At 37.7% G+C, this 19,054-nt stretch overlaps 4 protein-coding genes across 4 annotated transcripts in view; 1 reads left to right on the top strand and 3 right to left on the bottom strand.

Annotated features, from left to right (window-relative positions):
- The window catches only part of LOC141829919 (peroxisomal adenine nucleotide carrier 1-like), a 5,061-nt gene extending 1,622 nt beyond the window's left edge, over positions 1-3,439 (bottom strand). Inside the window, exons 1-4 of the mRNA XM_074717392.1 lie at positions 3,168-3,439; positions 1,762-1,993; positions 1,518-1,664; positions 5-97 (exon numbers count right to left, since the gene is read on the bottom strand). Coding sequence (XP_074573493.1) covers positions 5-97; positions 1,518-1,664; positions 1,762-1,993; positions 3,168-3,316 — 621 coding nt within the window. The 5' untranslated portion in view covers positions 3,317-3,439. The remainder of the gene's footprint in view (positions 1-4; positions 98-1,517; positions 1,665-1,761; positions 1,994-3,167) is intronic.
- Positions 3,440-6,162: 2,723 nt separating this feature from the next.
- Positions 6,163-9,457, top strand: LOC141828969 (glucose-1-phosphate adenylyltransferase large subunit 2, chloroplastic-like). The gene is made up of 14 exons (XM_074716363.1): positions 6,163-6,280; positions 6,521-6,694; positions 6,779-6,871; positions 6,955-7,038; positions 7,132-7,187; positions 7,889-7,982; positions 8,059-8,171; positions 8,245-8,317; positions 8,391-8,471; positions 8,561-8,647; positions 8,724-8,828; positions 8,935-9,041; positions 9,107-9,167; positions 9,228-9,457. The coding sequence occupies exons 1-14, from the start codon at positions 6,173-6,175 to the stop codon at positions 9,327-9,329; spliced, it is 1,338 nt and encodes a 445-aa protein (XP_074572464.1). The 5' UTR covers positions 6,163-6,172; the 3' UTR covers positions 9,330-9,457.
- Positions 9,458-9,759: 302 nt separating this feature from the next.
- LOC141828970 (mannan endo-1,4-beta-mannosidase 1-like) lies at positions 9,760-11,602 on the bottom strand. The gene is made up of 5 exons (XM_074716364.1): positions 11,031-11,602; positions 10,749-10,946; positions 10,567-10,698; positions 10,267-10,469; positions 9,760-10,174 (listed from the first exon to the last, which is right to left on the bottom strand). Exons 1-5 carry the CDS (start codon positions 11,388-11,390, stop codon positions 9,760-9,762), a joined length of 1,308 nt encoding a protein of 435 aa, XP_074572465.1. The 5' UTR covers positions 11,391-11,602.
- Positions 11,603-12,172: 570 nt separating this feature from the next.
- LOC141828968 (laccase-11) lies at positions 12,173-14,188 on the bottom strand. Its single transcript, XM_074716362.1, is given in 5 exon segments — positions 12,173-13,221; positions 13,296-13,424; positions 13,508-13,752; positions 13,833-13,984; positions 14,069-14,188. Coding segments are annotated over 5 exon segments (1,695 nt in total).
- Positions 14,189-19,054: the final 4,866 nt, after the last annotated feature.

Here is a 19,054-nt window from a genome sequence, read left to right as displayed (position 1 = left end):
CAGAAAGAGATGCAGGAGATGATTTTGTGTTTTCTGTCGCAACTTTATTGCTTTGTCTCCTTAGAACTCTCTGTTTTAATTGATCGAACACTGTATACTATTTCATTGAGACAGAAAAAGAAAATGATCAATATTGAGTTTCCATGGGCAACTAACCAAGAAATAAAGTGGCTCATTCTTCCAGACATACAATTAAATCATTAGCACCAACATAAAGTTCTTATATTTACCTTTCAATTAAACTTAATGTATACTGAGGAGCAATGCCAAACTCAACACAAGTGACAGAAATTGGTACAAAATAATATGCACTTTATTAGGACTCCCAAGTTATGTCAAATCCTAGCATCCAGAAAATAAGAATCACAAAATGAACAATATTACAATCACTAACCCTGATTAATTATAAGAGCATTTTATGATTCCTAATAGATATTTCATGGGAATCTAGTTAGATAAATTTACAAAATTTCATTCAAATTCAGTCAAACATCTTGGACAACTCTGCTTTTGTTCTTCTTATAGAAGATGAATAGTCATACATTAATATTTGTTAGGCACTTGAATACATTTCTGAGAATAGATGTTCTATTCCTCTTATGTTCCATAAAAACATTATCTGATCAGGCAATGATTCTTGAGAATGGGCATCATTTAAGTCAAATGAACACCATGGTTGAATAAAGCATTGTGGTTGTTTCATAACTTATAACTATTAGTTAGGTAGAGTGAACCTGAAGATAAAATTATCAAGCTTACAGTGAAGTAAAACCATATAGGCTATTTTGACGAAAATTCAAATGAGAATATTATGAACTGATGCATCAAGCATAGATCTTGGTGGATGTGCAGGGTTCATATTATCAACCAACTTTAGAAATGTATAGCACATTTCTTAGACAAAAGAAAGTTATTTTCTATACAAAGATTTCATGTAATCATCAAAGAACAACTGGCAAATAATCCAATCTCACAAATACTACTTATAGATCAAACAATCAGATACCAAGAAGCAAAAAATCCTGTCAAACACTACCACTTTTTATGCATGAGGGTCTTGTATAATGCTATCAGATGAAATGATTGAGCAATACACGACCCTCCAAATGCTATCCAACATACAAAATAACCAACTGATGATTAATTTCAAAGCACCATATTATCACTTTTTTAAGTTTTACTTTGCAATTGACACATCAAACAACACGGGAAAGAATCTTTCATGATACTCTTGCTAATTGACATCTTGGAAGAGGAAATAAATCCATGAGTATAGGGCAAACTGCCCAGCCTTAACATACCTAACCCTACCAAAATGTTCTGAGCAGGAGGCATTTTGTATATTGGAGTTTATTGTAAGAATAAAAAGAAATTTTGCAAGTCACATAATGAATCCCTCTTATTAACCATTGTAACAAGAACCTAGTAAACAACTGCAAAAGCTAAATTGAAGATCCAGAGGAGCATGCACAAAAAAGACCTTTATTATAAATGCAATTTCAGATAGTTAATATTACCTGAATTGCAGGATTTGCTGTCAAAAGGAGAGATATCCCTAGGCCATCATAGGCTTCAATCCAATATCCTTCTGATAGAGTTTCCCATAATCCTTTAGACTTACCAAAGGCACTAGTTTGCATTCTTGAAGATGCAGTATCAAGGGGCTGGAAAAATGCAAAACATTCATGCAGTCAAATTTCAGAAATGTAACAGCAACATACTTTACTAACATCAGATACATATACCAAAAAAAGTACATACTTGTGTTATGACAACAGTGCAAACCCCTGCAGCAGCAGCAACCACCAAGTTTGCTGTTGTTCCAACAGATCTAGCTCCACTCTTTTTCAGATAAAATCGTTTTAAATAACTATAACTATAAAAATAAACGAATTGTGAGACAAAAGATTGCAGATTCTTGGTGCCTAAGCCTTGGTATAGAGACATATATTGGCGCTTGGAAATTGCTTCCCACAACACATCTGATAGGTTCCTGATAGAGCCAAAACATTAAAAAAAAAAAAAATCAAGCCAAAGCATTGCACAATATCAAGATAATCTCAGAGAAAACTAAGCAAGCTGCAGGATCAAGGGATAGGTTCATTTCCACTTTATTTATACAAAGAAGTTAGGATGCATTAGTTGCTATTATTACTAACAATAGCAAATAGTATCACTTGGTTATGAACTGAATGTTATGCACATCACTGATTCAAGGATGTGAAAAAGAGATAACTATGGTCCAGCGTAATTTTCTAAAGAAAGAAGGTTATTACACCTTTGACCAGAGTGTAACTAATATTGAAAGATTTATGATGAAACCATCCTTAATCACCTCTTTTATCATCGTACCTCATTCCTTATTTCTACAGTTTCAGTCTTCCTCATTTCTACTTAGTTAAGATAGAGATTTATTTGAAAAATCAGAAGTAGCTGAGATCAAGAGTTAAACACCAAATCTTAAGTATGTTCTTTGGGTATAACTTTTGAAATGCACATCAATGAGAACATAATTGTCAAAACGTCACAGATGATCCAGGCAACCCAAGAAGATTTTTCCAAGTCTATTGGTAGCTTACTCTTTTACAACCGATCTGTTAGAAAAGACAAGGAAGATCATCTTCTCATGTTCAGAATCAGCAAATGTGTTAATATTATAGAGATTCATGATATTGTTTTTAAGAGAAAAAACAATCCACACTAGGACCCAAACTATAACTTATACAAAACTGAGCAAGTACAGGACTCATTTTAAGAAGTTGCTTCGGTAAAAAAATTCCCTTTGCTTCATACCAATTCTGAGAGTCAATTCTTACCATAGAAGCAGTAACAGGGATGAATGGGAACTTTCTTTAAAACAAGATGATTAACTACGAAAACCTGATCAAAATCGACTAACTACGATTGGTAAGTAATACCTGTAAAATAAGAAATTTGAGTTTTCAATAAAAAGAAGAGAGCGAAGAGAGAAGCCGACAACTCAGAAGCGATGGTACAAGCACGGATCTCGCTTGAGATCATAAAACTATGAAAGGCAAGGTAGGAGATCAACTTGGACTACAAGTAGACAATTGAACAAGAAAAAGAAATCATCCAAAGTGAATACAAAGGCGAGATCTTCATTCTCGAAAAAGACAAGAAGATGAAAAGGAGAGAGCGAAGATGACCTGTACTTGCGCTGCCCCTGGGATTGGACCTCAGCCTGGAACTTGGTCTTGCAGGTATCAAGGGGGTAGAGCGCTGTGGTGCTCACCAGCGCCCCCACCGCCCCCGACGTCGCCTCCGTCAGCGACTCCCAATCCAACCCTTCCGCCATCTCTCTCTCTTTCTCTCGATCGTCCGCCTTGATAACTTCACCCGCCGCCGCTATTCGTTTCACATCTCCCGTGAGAGATGGTAGCACACGGCAGCGGAGAGCGAGCCGCGGCTGCAATAATGTTCGCAGTGACACGATTGACGACGTGTTACAAAAGGTAAAATTCCCAGGGATTCTTTCGGTCAATCCTCGCATACATTGCACATTTATTATATGGGCTTAAGAAATTTTCAATTTGTCCCTCAAAATTTTCATTTTCTAATGCAGCCTTAATTTATGATATTCTGTTGTAAATAATTTATACAACAACAATCAAATTAATTATCGTAAATAATCTTTTAATCGTTCGAAATAATCATAGAAAATAAAATTTAAAAAAAAAATCCAAATGACACAAATGTAGTGTAAAATGTAAGTCACTTTTCTCGCCAAGTTCATTTTTTTAGCTATTCATAGATATGCAGATGACACAAATGCTTCTGTTACATCTTTTAGGTAATAAGTTAAACTTAATGGCAGTTGGCAATGCTGAATCCTGTTTTGCTAACAAAAGGATTGATTGAGCTGGGCATTTGGGCAGTATTCATCTTTTGATCCATTCTTCTATCTTAGTTTATTAACTTTCTTAAAATTTTTATAGTCCTTATTAATGTTAACACTGACCTATTGCTATAACATAGTGACTATGAAGACAAGTGGCAATGCCTATTAAAAATTTATAAATACAGAAAAAGATTACAACACTCAACCAACTTTTAATTTAATATACTTTATAAAATAATAAATCTATTTGAGAGATGATATAAAGTTTAACAATTCAAGTCAACATTTATAAGTCAAAAGTCGCTATAAATTTTCAACAATTCCAATGTGTTTTATCTTCCCATATTTAAAAAATTAGAATATTAATTAAGAGTCTTTATAACTCCTTTATATTTTCTATGAGTCCATCTACTAATATGAATATGTATATTATTGTAATGTTAGGATTGAGCTTTTAAGAATTTTCTTAAATTGTGTGATGCAATCTCTCTACCGAGTGACATCTAGGAACCCTTAGGTTTGATATTAAGTTTTTACAATTTTTCTACACTTCTTTTCCACCTAATTTTAGATTTCTACTTCACAATCCTTCCAACATTCAATCTCTCTTCTGCTGCATCGTATTTAGTATCAAAGTCTAAGCTGACATGTCTACAATGTCCGAGAGAAGCCTTAGAGGAATATTGATTGATAGTCAATGAGATGAGATACTCCTTCACATGATGGAACAATTGGATGACATGCAAATTTATCTAAATGGTGTTGAAGTCATGATTTCTCAATCTAAAGGTGATCAAGCCCAAGGTGAGTAGCAAACAACAACCTAATTCTTGAAGGGTTTCCAATGCTTCCATAACACCAACTATTTTTGAGTGGGCTACAGAATTTCTTGAGGTGAAAAATAATTACCAAAATGTTGTTAGAGATATTACAAAAAAAGTTCAAATTAGGGTGTTATATTGCAAAGAGAAAGTGAACCCCACTTTATTTGTTGATTGACTTGCAAAATAGAAGAATATTTTGATTGGTACAACATGACAGATGATCAAAGAGTAAGGTTTACTTAAATGAAATTCTTGAGTTTAACAAAAATATGATGGATTGCATTGAAGAAAACATAAGGAGAATGGGACAATCACCAATCTCTTAGTGCAATCAATTTCTAGAATTTCAATGTTTGACAATATAGACAAGAAAGGTCAAGTTTGACTAAAAGTTGATCCAAATAGGATCAAAGATATTTGAAAGCGAATAAAGTGAGAAGACTAGTCAGGTCAAGGTTGACCAGATGACTAATGAGTTAGGATTTTTATGTACTTTGTTGATTCATTTTGGGTTTTTATGTAAAAAATTAATTACTTAATGGATATGATTTGATTGCATTAGTGGTATGATGTATATTTGAATGATTAATTATAATTTCTGTGATTTGATGGTTAATTTTGCATTAATTGAATTTGACTCTTTGTAGGATTCAAATTGAACCAAGATCAAGCTCAGTTGAGATCGAGTCAAGCCAAGATTGATTAAATAAATTGACCCAAACTTCATGATCAAGACTCAAGTATGATTTGAGTTGAACCCATGTGAATTTAAGCCGAATCGGAGTCGAATTGGAGCTGAACCAGGCTTAATTGAAGTTGAACCAGGCTTAATTGAAGTTGAACCATGCTTAATTGGAGCTGAACCGGGCTTAATCGGAGTCGAACCCGATTCAAACAGTGGCCGAGTTCAAACGCAGTGTTAGCGAGAAATGTACAGTACTTGCAACTTTTGCACTGTAGCTTCTTCTTCCTCATGATTTTCCCTCTATTTCTTCATTCTTGCGCGGTCAATGTCAGATTTCTCTCTTCCAAATCAATCTCTAGATTCCAGAAGACAACTACAACCTTGGATTGACGTCAATTGCTGTCGGGATCGACTGGTGAGGGTTTTGTCAGAGCTTCGGTTCCGCCGTGGATTTCAGCTGAGTTCTTCAAATCCAAACCGATCGGAGCCATCAAGTGCATTCAAAGGGGTTCTTTGAAGGTTCTTGAGGGTTTCTGAGTCTTGAATTGATCGCGATTTGGAGAATTTAAGCTGAGTTTCCAATTTCTTGATTCGGCTCTGTTCAGAGTTCTACAAGAGGGTTTCAAGCATTTCATTGAACTGGGACGATTTCATTCAAGCTGAGCTGGGATTGAGAGGCTTTTTAGGGTTAAGAATTGTTGTGCTTTCTGTTCTTCTTTGAATTTGACAGTAGTCTCAGCTTACTGTGTGATCTTTTAGGGTTTGCTAATGTTCTGTCACAACTTCTAGGTTTTCCATGCACCGATGTTCGGAAGCCGAACGGCTGATCCAAAGAGTGTTGCTTCTATAATTTTAGGGGGTGGGACTGGCAGTCAGCTGTTTCCTCTCACTGGCACAAGAGCCACACCTGCAGTAAGGATCAATTTGCTGTTCTTACTTTGATTATAAGTTTCAGGAGTGTTTCGGCGATAATTTGCTGTTCTAACCATTTGAAAGTTGATTCTACTTAAAGATCATCAACAATTGCAGGGGTGCTGTATGTTTGTATTGTTACTTTCTGATTTACGACGATTGATTGATTGTTTTAGTCAAGTAGCTCGATGTGCCTCAGATCATCAAAGCAGACATTTTGATATACATGTTATTCTACAGGTTCCGGTCGGTGGATGCTATAGACTTATTGACATTCCGATGAGCAATTGCATCAACAGTGGGATAAACAAGATATTCATAATGACACAATTCAATTCAGCTTCACTAAATCGACACATTTCTCGGACGTATAACTTCGGGAATGGAATCAACTTTGGTGATGGATTCGTTGAGGTTTGTTAGCTGCAGTGTACACTCAGTCTAACACTTTGTTAGATATCTTCTAGTTATTTCAACTCACCGAAAGATTATAAACAGGTTTTAGCAGCTACACAAACCCCCGAAGACACTGGAACCGGTTGGTTTCAGGGCACGGCAGATGCTGTCAGGCAATTCACTTGGGTTTTTGAGGCGGGCACACATCGAACAAAAAATTCTTATTTTTCAAATGATTATACGTGTCATATACTTAACTCTGATATTCCTTTTTTCAGGATAACAAGAACAAGAACATCGAACACATACTAATTTTATCTGGTGACCAACTTTACCGTATGGATTATATGGATCTTGTTCAGGTATGTCAGAACTCCCGCAACAATCTTTCCTTCTTTTTCCAGTTTTCTCAATGATGTTAGTTGCCCGTATGATATACGTATTGTATTTGGCAGAAACATATTGATACTGATGCTGACATTACGATCTCGTGTGTGCCTGTGGGTCAAAGGTACATGATATTAGTTTCTTGTATTATACTTCCTCTGTATTTAGAAGTATCGATCAAAATTTTGAACTTTTCAAATAATTGTCATTCAACATTCGATTTGCTGATTAATGCTCCAGACTATTGTGCTTTTCTCTGTTCTCATGTCATAGATTTGCTATCTAAGTACTAAATCGCTTGTATGTGGTTCAATAATAGCCGTAATATTCATATTCTATAATCAATATGAATTTCTCCTGTTTGAGAGTGTAGCATACATGTCTCTATTCAATACGATATTTCTAAATGTCCTCTATTGCAGATTGAACACATTCTATTTTTCACTACATTTCGTTGTCATGACGAACAATTTGGAACAAAATAAACTTTTGCTTAAAATTGCATCGACCCGATACGAATTTAGCTTTAATTCTCTGCATGTTTTGTCATTGTCAAGAAGTTGAGATGAGGCATCAACTTCGGGTCTTTATCATATGTTCATTGTTTCAACGAAATCCAAGTTATGTCATTTGTTCCCTTAGACTATGCTTCTACCATTTAGTGAAGATTCCGATTTTTTTTTCCTTCTTACTTGAACGGAATGACATAAGCCTTATCTTGTTATGCATCTTTAAAGCATGGCCGTCTTTGTCGGTATGATGTAAAAATGTATTCTTAAAAGCTTTGTCTTTGATCACTACTGATGCGGTATTTGTTATCTAAAGCCGAGCATCGGATTATGGACTAGTGAGGATGGACAAGTCTGGCCGAATCACCCAATTTTGTGAGAAACCCAAAGATGCCGACCTCGAAGCTATGGTAATGGTCTACTGTCTAGTCCGATTTCTTTCAAGCAATTTGTTAGGAAGTTATCAGGAATGATCATGGATTGTAGAAGGATGGTGGAACTTTTCTCCGAATGTCTCACCAGGATTCTATGAAATATCCATACATCGCGTCGATGGGAGTGTATGTGTTTCGACGAGATGTTCTACTAAATCTTCTAAGGTAAGAGAAGCGGTCAAATTCTGTCATCGTCTTGCTGTATCTTCCATATCTAATTACTCAGTCTTCCCTTTAGGTGGAATTATCCAAAATCCAATGACTTTGGATCAGAAATTCTTCCTTCTGCTGTAAAGGAGCACAATGTTCAGGTGATAGAGAATCTCTACTCTGAGACTTTATCGAAGTCTTGTACGCGAAGCTAATTGATCGATGATACGGCAGGGATATATATTCAATGACTACTGGGAGGATATCGGCACGATCAGATCCTTCTTCGATGCAAATTTGGCATTGACAGAACAGGTTGGTATTAGCTGTGCAAAGCTGAATGAAACAGTAGCTTGTTGAGATTATTTCGACATATATTTGAAATGGTTTTGCCTCCTATGCAGCCTCCAAAGTTTCAATTTTATGATCCTATGACGCCTTTCTACACGTCGCCTCGATTTCTACCGCCAACGAAAGTAGAAAAGTGCAGGGTAAGTTTTCACTCAAAACACATTACACTTCTTTAATCAGTTTTCGTATACTGAAAGAACAAACTGATATGCACAGATTGTGGATGCAATTGTCTCACATGGGTGCTTCTTACGCGAATGTAGCGTTGAGCGTTCTATAGTTGGAGTTCGTTCGCGTCTAGATTATGGCTCAGAGTTGAAGGTTTGGTTAAGTTGTTTTCGGTTACATGAAGTTAGTTTCAATCAACAATACAACTTGTGCTAAACTTCCCTATAAAATCAAAAGTTCGATACACTTGACTCCCCAGGATACTATGATGATGGGTGCTGATACCTACGAAACAGAAGCCGAAATCGCTTCTCTACTCGCAGGTGATAAAGTCCCCATAGGTGTCGGTCGCAACACCAAGATCAGGTGAGATGCTAAATGAGCATTCGCTGGAAGTTCAAGAACATGGATCTAAGCTTTTGTGATCATAGGAACTGCATCATTGACATGAATGCGAGGATCGGGAAGAATGTGGTCATCGCAAACAAAGACGTATGTGCTCAACTCGAAATACTTTGTCGTAAACTTACATAACACTTCGATTGTTAACAGGGTGTCCAAGAAGCTGAAAGGCCCTCGGAGGGCTTCTATATTCGATCGGGGATCACGATAGTGGTGAAGAATGCTACAATCAAAGATGGAACAATCATATAGGAGGATTCCTTGTCACCCTCATTCGAAAGAACTACTACTACGAGAACGCAAAGATATACATATTTGTTCCTTTGTCGTAAATCATAAGTATGTAATTGCCACAATAAGAGTAATAAGCCGAGCTAAGAGTCGATCTTGTTCGTTCGGTATTTCGTAAATTGTTTCGGTACAAATGACTTTGAAAGAGTATTTTGAAGTTAGTAGTTTAGTAACATTCGAAATTTAGATAGTTTTTCGATAAATTTAAAATTAAAAAGAGCGGGAAACTTCATAGGTGAAAATTTTCCAAATTGGGGTGGATTAATGCAAAATTCTCACGTTTATTTAAGTTCGTCTTCTTCTCCTGGATGAACAAAATCATCACAAAGAGGAGCCGCCTCCGATCTCTCCGGCATGGAGCGCCAAACCCTAGAGATCCAAATCTTCCGCGTCAGTTCCGCCCTCCGGTCCTTCTCTTCTCCGGGACTGGTCCCCCGCCGGCTCGCGCTCCGCTCAGGAGCCGGAGCTGGCGCGATTGCGCGGCGATCAGCCGCGTCGTGGTCGGCGCGGACTCCCCGAGCACGATCTCGTATCCGTCGCCGTACGACTCCATCCCCTGCGCCATGAGCTGCCAGAACAAGCTCCCCGCGGTGGCGCCGCCGGTCCTGGCCGACGCGTAGATCTTGGAGTAGACCGCTCGGAAGACGGCGTCCCTCTGGTCGGTGCTGAAGCCGGGGTCTTTGGTGGATTTCCCGAACTCCGCCACCAGAAGTGGCTTCCGGAGCACATTCCTAGCGTCGTCGATGTGTGCGTCCAGCCAGTTGTTGAGGAACGCTAGCTGGGACTGCTCGTCCGGCGTCGACAACCTGTTCGTCGAATTGTCTCAGTGAGTATAAGAAAGTTAATTAATTAATTTAGGCAAAAAATTTTCTTTTCCCTGTTCATCAATCACCATTACCATTGATCTGGATACGAGTGAATGGTTGCAAAATCTATCGCTGGAATCTGGTTATTGGCAATGAAATCAGTTCCCACTTGAAACCCTGGATTAGCTTGCTTCTGGTTTGATGATATCTGCCCATAAAATCCCTCAAGACCTGCTTCCACCAAATGATTCTCATCTATAGATTTCAAGTATGCAGCCATCTCTGCTATCCATTCCTATAAATAATATACATTTTGTGAATCAAAAAACAAGTTTTTTTTTTTCACATGGTTGATGAATTATACTGCATTCTATCAGAATATGATTTAATACCTGTATGTTCTTCCCTGATGAGTCTGAGGGGCATCTGGGTTCATTCATGAGCTCCCATGCAAAGATTGTGGGATCATCCTTGTAGGCCACTCCAGTGATGGTGTTCACTCTGGTGAGCACAGCCTGCAAATTGTTTCAGCTAATAAGTCATCGTCTTCATTGAGCCATCATTGGAGTTGAATTACCTTGACATGGTTCTTGTAAAAATCTTTGACGACTGGGTTGGTGAAGAACTCATCCTCAGATGCAATGCTCTGGCCCTGCAACCTCCCCCACTCCACATACTGCTTCTTCCCTCCGAAGTTGTCGTAGTTGTTCGCCAAGCTCAGTATCAGCCTGGCCCCAAATTTTCTAGCCTCAGACACCACAAAATCCAGTCCCTTTCACACATGGAATCATCAAAATTCAAATTTTATTTTTCAGCCGGATACTTAAGAGAAGAAGGATAATATGCAAGGTGGAACCTGAAAGGTTTGCTCATTGTAGGCGCCAGGTGAAGTCTGCAAGGCATTGCTGCCCCCTCCATCACTGAAAGCCCAGGCCCTGGCCACTGTGAGGCCGTGCCTGGATGCATCACTCAGGGCAGAGGTGACCTTGGTCCTCTGGGAAGGGTCAGAGGCCATGGTCATCAGCCAGTAGGCATTGTAGCCATTGGCGAAGAAAATGCTGCCATTGGCAACAAAATGTAGCCCTCTGGTCTCCACAAACCCTAATTCTTCTGCCTCTACATTGAGATCTACAGTAACCCACACCAGGACCAAAACCACTCCTACAAGCCTCACATTCACCATCTCCTTGTTCTTGATGAGATGAAAATACACCATGCAAGGAGAGCTATAAATAATAGCACAGTAGTAGGGCTGTAATCAATTTTCCTTTATTTTTCTCAAGAATCTGTTGCAGTTGCAGAGAAAGCAAGGGATAAGCTGTAACACATGGTGCCAGGCTTTTGGATTGTGGAAGTTTGAGGCTGTCAGAGAATGCTTGTGACTTAATTATGATTTTCTAAGTTGAGTAGAGACTACTGCGAGGGTTTGGCAAGTGGTTGGATTGCCATGGATGGAGCTTAATTAGCCTCATGAGGTGGTTTAGCATGTGATAAGAATAGTTAAGAGGGTAGATTATTACTGTTTGTTTTCTTATATTTATCTTATTTAGAATGTGATGTTTTTGGTGAAATAGTAAATTTCTATTTGTTATTTTATATTCTTAACAAATATTCTAACTGGCTGCTCAGTGCAGACACTGGGCGGCGGCTGGTTCTGTCTTCAATCGCCACGTGTAAGGTAAATATTGGCTCGCCGGTTCGTTGGAAACGCAACCGAATCTAACCGTGAAGGGATAGCACCGACCGGTGCACATGTTGTGTTGGCCGGTCTCCGCGTCCCTTATCTTTATACCTAGTAACTTGTGGTGGAGAGCGATGGGTCCTGCGGTGGAGCCCACGGCTAAATTACTCGCCGGAGATCGGGTAAAGATTGGGAGATAATTCTGTAACGACCAGTCAATATGAGATTCAGTTAATTATTGTTTCTATTTTTGGAAAGGATTTGTGAATCTTTGCAGACAGACCCTCGAAGCCACCGCACCCGAACCATCATAAACCCTAGCAAGGTGGCAGGTCCGCCGGAGGAGGCAAGACGGACTCGTCCGGCCCATCGCCGTCCTCCACGAGAAAGGCCATCTTGAGCCCCCACGTCGTGTGGACTTCCAGGTGGCAGTGCATGAACCAAACCCCTGGATTGTTGGCTCTGAACCGGATTGCCGTCCAGCCTCCCGTCGGCACGGCCACTGTGTTCCGCTCCGGCGGGTCGACCAAGTTGAACTTCGCCGGGTCCTTGGCTGGGTCGAAGTTCCCGATCCCCCGCCCGACGACGAAGAAGTTGTAGCCGTGGAGGTGGAAGGGGTGTGATTCCACCATCAGCAGGTTGGTGTCTTGTAGGACCAGCTCGACGGTCGAGTTGAACGCGAGCCGGCCCAGCCTCGTCCCCCGCGACGTGCCGAGGTTCGCTGTCAGCGGTGCGCCGGTGTAATTGAACGCCTTTGCTGGCCTGTCGGGGAAGTCCAGCCGGTACACGCCCCCGATGCGGTTATAGTGCGCCTGGAGCAGAGCGATCTCCGGCATCACGAACGTGATGTTGTTGAGCGAGCCGACGAGGCGGGTCTTGTTCGCGCAGGTCAGGCAGGGGTTCACGCCCATTCCGATCGTGTAGAACAACCGTCGGTTGACGCTTGTCGGCACGTCTGCAGGCGCCAGGCTCCGGAGCTTGTCCTGGAAATCGGTGACGAACGCCGTGTCGTTGGGCGCCGGCAATTGCGGCATGGCTGGGATCGCGCCGCCGGCAGCGGCGGCGCCCTTGTACTGAAAGACGGCAGTGGCGGTCTTGTTGTCGACGGGGAGCGGCACGTCCACAAACGACCGGGCTGCAATGAAGTAGCTCCCGGGGGTCTGGTCCGCCCGGACCAGGACATTGGTGGTCTGCCCCGGCGCGATGACGATGGCTGCCGTGGAAAACGGCTTTGCGTAGGTGGCGTCGATCTCTACGACTGTCATGTCGTGGCCGGCGACGGCGAAGAAGAGGTCGTCGTTGAGCGCCGCGTTGATGATCCGAAGCAGGTACGTTTTGTCGTACTCCACTTCCAAAGCATACGTATCTGATCCGACATCAAAATTCAGACAAAGTATCTTAAAATGGAACACAAACGATCGATCGAATTCGATAGATTACGCTTCTCTGGGCAGGGGAAGAGAGGGCCAGGCTTGCCGTTGATGGTATGAGCGTCGGAAGTATTCGGCGGCAAGCCGAGGCCGTCGCCTTGCCTCTCGATCACTTCCACGTCGGCGTTCCACCATTCTCCTGCAAGTCGATAGCAAAAGGGTCGGTCTATACTGCCTGAAATCAATCGGAAAGAAAGAAAGAAAGATGGTCCTTGAACACACCAAGGATCAATTCAGCTTCTTGATCAGGCTGAGGGAAGGGGTAAGGGACCCCTGCCGGCGGCATGATGACGATGGCGCCGTGCACCGTCGCACGCAGCCACAGGATGTGTGCGTGCCACCACAGCGTCCCTCGCTGCCCCGTCACGTTGAAGTCGTAGGCGTAGCTACTCCCGGTTCGGATAGGGCATTGCGTTATGTAGGCCGGCCCGTCGGCCCACCCGTTCCTCATTTGCTTCACTCCGTGCCTACAATTATCGTCAAAATCATCATCATCTATAACAATAACGACATATAATCTATGTCAGATTAAACTATGGTAATGTACCAATGGATGGTCATGTTATATTGCGCGTGGTTTGTAACATTAACAATGATACGATCCCCCTCACGAGCATAGATGGTCGGACCGGGGAACCTCCCGTTGACAACCACAATCGGCTTTGCGTGGCAAAGCCTGCTCACATTGCTCACCGCAACCTGATTTGAACACAATTAACAACACAAACAATGAAACCCTAAAGACTAGGCCTACTAATCGACAAACCCGAATCACTCACTCACATCGAATTGGTACTTCTTAATAGCAGCTTCCGCGGGTGTTGAAACTAACACAAGAAAGCTGAAAAGCACAAGAATGATCATCGAAAAACTCATCTTATGATGTTATGTCGCGGAATTCATCGACTAACACTTGATTCCATCTTCTTTATATATATATGTATGTATCGAAAGGTTGGTGAAGCTCTTGGTGAGGAATTAAACCCTGTATTTTAACTGAAAGATTGATGCTTGGAAGGCAACAGAAGTTGTATGAATCAAAGATTGTTGTAGGGGATGAGAAAAATTAATTAGTCTGAAACTTGGAGCTTTATCTTGAAGTTAAAGGGATGGTAAAGATTTGTTTGTGCTTTAGGAGGGAGGAGAATTGTGTGATGTGTAGTGGAGGACACGGTTGTACTTGGCTAGAGGACAAGATTGAGTCACTTGGAAGGATAAAAATTAAAAGGATGTATCCAAAGCACGTCGTCCCTTGTACAATGTAGCCGTTATAATTTTATAATTACTATATAATTATAATAATTATAATTTTGTAACTGTTATAATTATGTGTAGTTGTAGTAATTATGATCTTGTAATTTCATAATTATTATAATATGTTATAGTAGTTATGATTTACAATTGCTATCGTATTGATCAATACCAATTATAGCTGTCAAGTTATAGTTAGGCTCGTCGGGTTGGCCCGCCCCGCCAAGTAATTTAGACAGATTGGGTTGGAATTTTATCAACCTATTTTAAGATGGATTGAGATGGGTTAGCCCGCCTACGCCCGCGACCCGCGTGGGTTGGCTCGCGGTGGGCTTGGATTGGCCCGCGGGTTGATAAAGTTTATTTATTTATTTTAAAATTTAAAATTAAAGTAGAAAACTTAATGAATTAGTGAGTTTGATCCATTTAAATTATAATTCAAGCTTAAAAATTATAATTCAAACTTAAAACTTTCAACTTAATCAATTTAAATTATAATTTAAACTTAAAATTTTTAATACTTTTTTATTTTTTAACAGACCCGTGGGTTGGCCGGCCTAACCCGCGGCTTGTCTTGAGTTGGGTTGGATTGGAGATTTCCCAATCCGCCAGTTGGTAGGTTGGCCCATTGCCCCGCCATATGATAGATCCGTCATAGATTTGCCCGCCCCGTCATGGGTTGGCCCGTTTGATAGCTCTAATACCAATCAATATTGATCAGAGATAAAACATTCATATTATACGTACTGTAGTTGCTACAATACAATATCATTAGTATTGATCAGAGTCGAAGTATTATTATAATATAATATTGACCAGAGATGAAATAATCATAGGACAATAGTAGTTATGATTCATAGCTCAATAACATAGTTTATTTGTGTTGATTAAAATTGAAATGCCAATACTGTAATAACTATGAGTTCGTAGTTGCTACAATAATATTAAAGATAAAAATAATTTCGTAATAAAATGCCTAAAAGTGAGATGGGACTAAAGTTTGAGGGTACAAAGGATATGTGAAAGATATATTCGACCCTGAAGATTAGAGATAGATATGCAAGTAAGGTTGTCTGCCATGGAATCCCACAAGTTGCATAAAGGCCACTGTAAACCCTAAACCAACCAACGATCCTCAGGGTTTGGAAAGGGAAGAGCATTTTTCAGTCACCAGCAGCCAAATGATAAGGATTCTCTTTTATCAGCAGGAATCTGCATCTTTCTGACCACTTTTAAGGACAAGTTCTCTTTATCAGCAGGAATCTGCATCTTTCTGACTACTTTTAAGGACAATTTATTTATTTATTTTATAATCTAAATGTCCTCCGTTCGATTTCCTTCCTAGTTTATTTACTTTATAAATTTAAAAAGGTAAAAATCAAATGGACATCTATCATTTACAAAATTATTAAAAATAAAAATAGATGCTCTTTCAATAATTTTATTTTAAAAATATTTCTTAATCTAACATTTTTTAGTATTTATGGATAAGAGTATCCACAATGAATGTTTTAATGGGGTATTATAACACCTCATTAGTGTTAAACACTATTATAACACCTCTTCAGTTGAATGTGTTCAAACAATTAAACGTGTTTAATTAAAAGTGGGGTGAGCTAGCCAGGAGGCTGGTCCATCTCACGTGTATTTTTTTAAATTATATTTATTAAAATGGTTAGTTTTAATGGCTATTTTAAAATTAAATAAAATTTTTAATATTATTTTTTAAAATAGTAAAATTATTATTTTAAAAGTAAGATTATTATTAAAAATAATAATAATAATTTTAATATTTTTAAAATATATTTATTTAATATGATATAATTTTAAGATGATTGAATGGACGGTGGGATTCATAAATAATAAATGTTAATATTAAAAGAAATGTGGATGAAAGAGCTATGTTGTTATAACGAGTATGTGGCAGTGAATTCCATGCTTTTTAATGAGGTGGAGGGTGTTATAATGGAAGTGGATTATGGATGCTCTGATAACTACTATAACGTGTTGAAGTTATTGAATAACCGCTACAATATATTTAGGATTTAAAATTTATACCGTATAGAATCTATTCAGTAACTATTATAACATATTTATGATGAATTTATGATTTAAGATTTAGAATTTATTATTTAGAATTTTGAGTCTTTAAATAATATTATATAAAAATAATATTTATTAATTTATCAAAAATATTTAAACTATATTAAAATCACTTTAAAATAATTATAAAAACTATTAGGTAGTTGTTACAATCCTAAATTTTAAATTCACTTTAAGCATGTTATAGCAGTTAATAAGTAATTTTTACACGTTATAATAGTTATTGAATAGATTTTACACATTTTAATAATTATCAATTGTGGCTACATTTTTTTTAAAAAAAGACGCCCATATGATATTTTTCAAATACAATTTACGCAAAAAGTCAATTTCTAAAATATTTATCCCATTATTATCATGCTCTATATTAAATACCAACTCTATTATACTTTGTTATTTAAAAAATATTTTTATTATAGTGTTGTTTTAATAGTTACGGCTATAGTTATTATAATATTATTGAAGTGATTTTCACTAAGTTAAAGTGAATTTGATATCTCTAAATAATTTTGATTAAATTAATAAAAAATATTTATATATGCTAATACTTCATATATATATATATATATTTTTAAATTAAATTGAAGATAATTTTATTTTTGCCTTTTTTTTTCTTAATTTGCAAATTATTTTAACCATCTAATAGAAAATAATTTCAGCTTCAAATGATCACAAGTCATTTTCATTGATTGTCTCCTTAAAGCTAAGCTTGACATGGGCAGCTTAAAATTTTGACTTTTGACAAAAAGTCACTTTGACTTTTTGTCAAAGTCAAAAAAACATAAAATGTGTTTAAAATGCCTCAAGTTTTGTTTTTTTTTAAAAAATGCCCCTAAGTTTTTGGTTTCATCAAAATACCTCCTCTCCATTAGAAAAGACTTGAAAAGATTTGTGCTTTACACTCAGAAGCCGATCGCTAATATATTCATCTCATTTGAGATTCGAACTTTTGAATTTCTTATTAATCCTCTTGAGTATTTTACCACTATATGACACCTATAGAAGTATTCTTTTTGCGTTTTTCTTGTACCGTAAGTTTTGCTTTATCGAACGCCAAGTAGACCAATAATTAGAGTAACCTACACCAATCGATGAGAGGCATCGGCATCTTATCTTGCCTTTCTCCCCTTTAGTCATTCTACATAGACGATAATTTTCAGAATCCCTCCCTAAATCATTGGCTCTGGACATATATTCGATCCAGATAGATCGATAGATAGATAGATAGATGCAATGGAATCACACAAAAGTTGGAAGGGCGGAAAGAAAGGTGAAAAAACTGATAAGGATTCTTAGTAACTTTGCAACTGGAATATAATTGTATCTGTTTTATGCCTGTAACAAGCACTACAGTTCATCACTGCTCTTGAAACCCAGAGGAGAATAATTTTAGGCATAAATAAAAAAAACACACTTTTAGAATGTTTAAAAGAGTTTTTTTTTTCACAAATGACAAGATATAAATTGATTTGGTTATGATGGAGCAGAGTATTTATAGAAGAGGATAATGATTACGAATCTCGATGAAAAACTTTCAAAAGTTTTTCTTGGAATAATATCCTTGAGATTATAAGTCGTGCTCAATTGTAATTTCTCGATTCTTTTCTTCAAAAATAGTCGTGGGAAAATAGACATATCATATCGTTGTGGCCCATTGGATGAACAGTGAATTTCATCTTTTTACAGAAGAAAAAGAGTTTTTTTTTTAACACAACGCAAATGACAAGATATAAATGATATAAATAGGAACATTTGAGGTCAATTTTTGAAAATGTAAAAAAAAAAAAAAAACAAAAAAAAAATATTCATCAGCGTGATTGATTCTTTTAAGTTTGATTGCGAGTGTTACGGTAAAAAATTTTTGTGGGGGGCAAAGTTATTAAAATTATTTAAACTTTATTAAAATTAATTTAACACAGTCAAAATCAAGTAATTTTAATTAAATTGATAAACGAATTTGATAAATTTAAGTAATTTTAAAAATTGATAAAGAAATTTTTTCTTATAAAAAAGTGATATATATATATATATATAATATTTTTATTAAATTAAACTGATTTATTTTAATATATTACAGTAACTATTTCATAACTACTACAATAATATTAGAATAAAAGTATTTTTGAAACGGGAAATATAGTGGATTGTTTTTTTTTCAAATAGATGCCAAATGTTTTTTTAAAATTTTTTTTTGCCTAATAATACAGGAATCTTTTGATGATATATGATTAAGATTTGGGATCAAAAAGATAGATTTGGACAAGCAAAGCAATGAGAGCATCAATTCACAATGTTGTCACCCTTTTCCATTCCATTGAATGGGATCCCTTATTTCATCTACCGCCTTCTCTCCCTTTTTGAAGTTTGATTCCTTCTCGCCTCTCCTTTATATAAGTAACCACCCATGGCTCTTCC

This window comes from Curcuma longa, chromosome 5, assembly GCF_044706935.1.
Source record: "Curcuma longa cultivar G26 ecotype Majalengka, Jawa Barat chromosome 5, ITB_CL_G26_1.1, whole genome shotgun sequence".
NCBI classification, from domain to species: domain Eukaryota; kingdom Viridiplantae; phylum Streptophyta; class Magnoliopsida; order Zingiberales; family Zingiberaceae; genus Curcuma; species Curcuma longa.
Note: the sequence above shows the minus strand (reverse complement) of the source record. Positions and strands in the feature narration are given on the sequence as shown.

Coding starts and splice junctions, on each gene's coding strand:
- LOC141828969 (XM_074716363.1), top strand. CDS start 6,173: ATGTTCGGAAGCCGAACGGCTGATCCAAAGAGTGTTGCTTCTATAATT. Junction 6,872..6,954: donor AATTCACTTGGGTTTTTGAG/GCGGGCACACAT, acceptor TCCTTTTTTCAG/GATAACAAGAACAAGAACAT. Junction 8,172..8,244: donor GTTCTACTAAATCTTCTAAG/GTAAGAGAAGCG, acceptor TCTTCCCTTTAG/GTGGAATTATCCAAAATCCA.
- LOC141828970 (XM_074716364.1), bottom strand. CDS start 11,390: ATGGTGTATTTTCATCTCATCAAGAACAAGGAGATGGTGAATGTGAGG. Junction 10,470..10,566: donor CATCAGGGAAGAACATACAG/GTATTAAATCAT, acceptor TATTATTTATAG/GAATGGATAGCAGAGATGGC. Junction 10,175..10,266: donor CACTCGTATCCAGATCAATG/GTAATGGTGATT, acceptor TTCGACGAACAG/GTTGTCGACGCCGGACGAGC.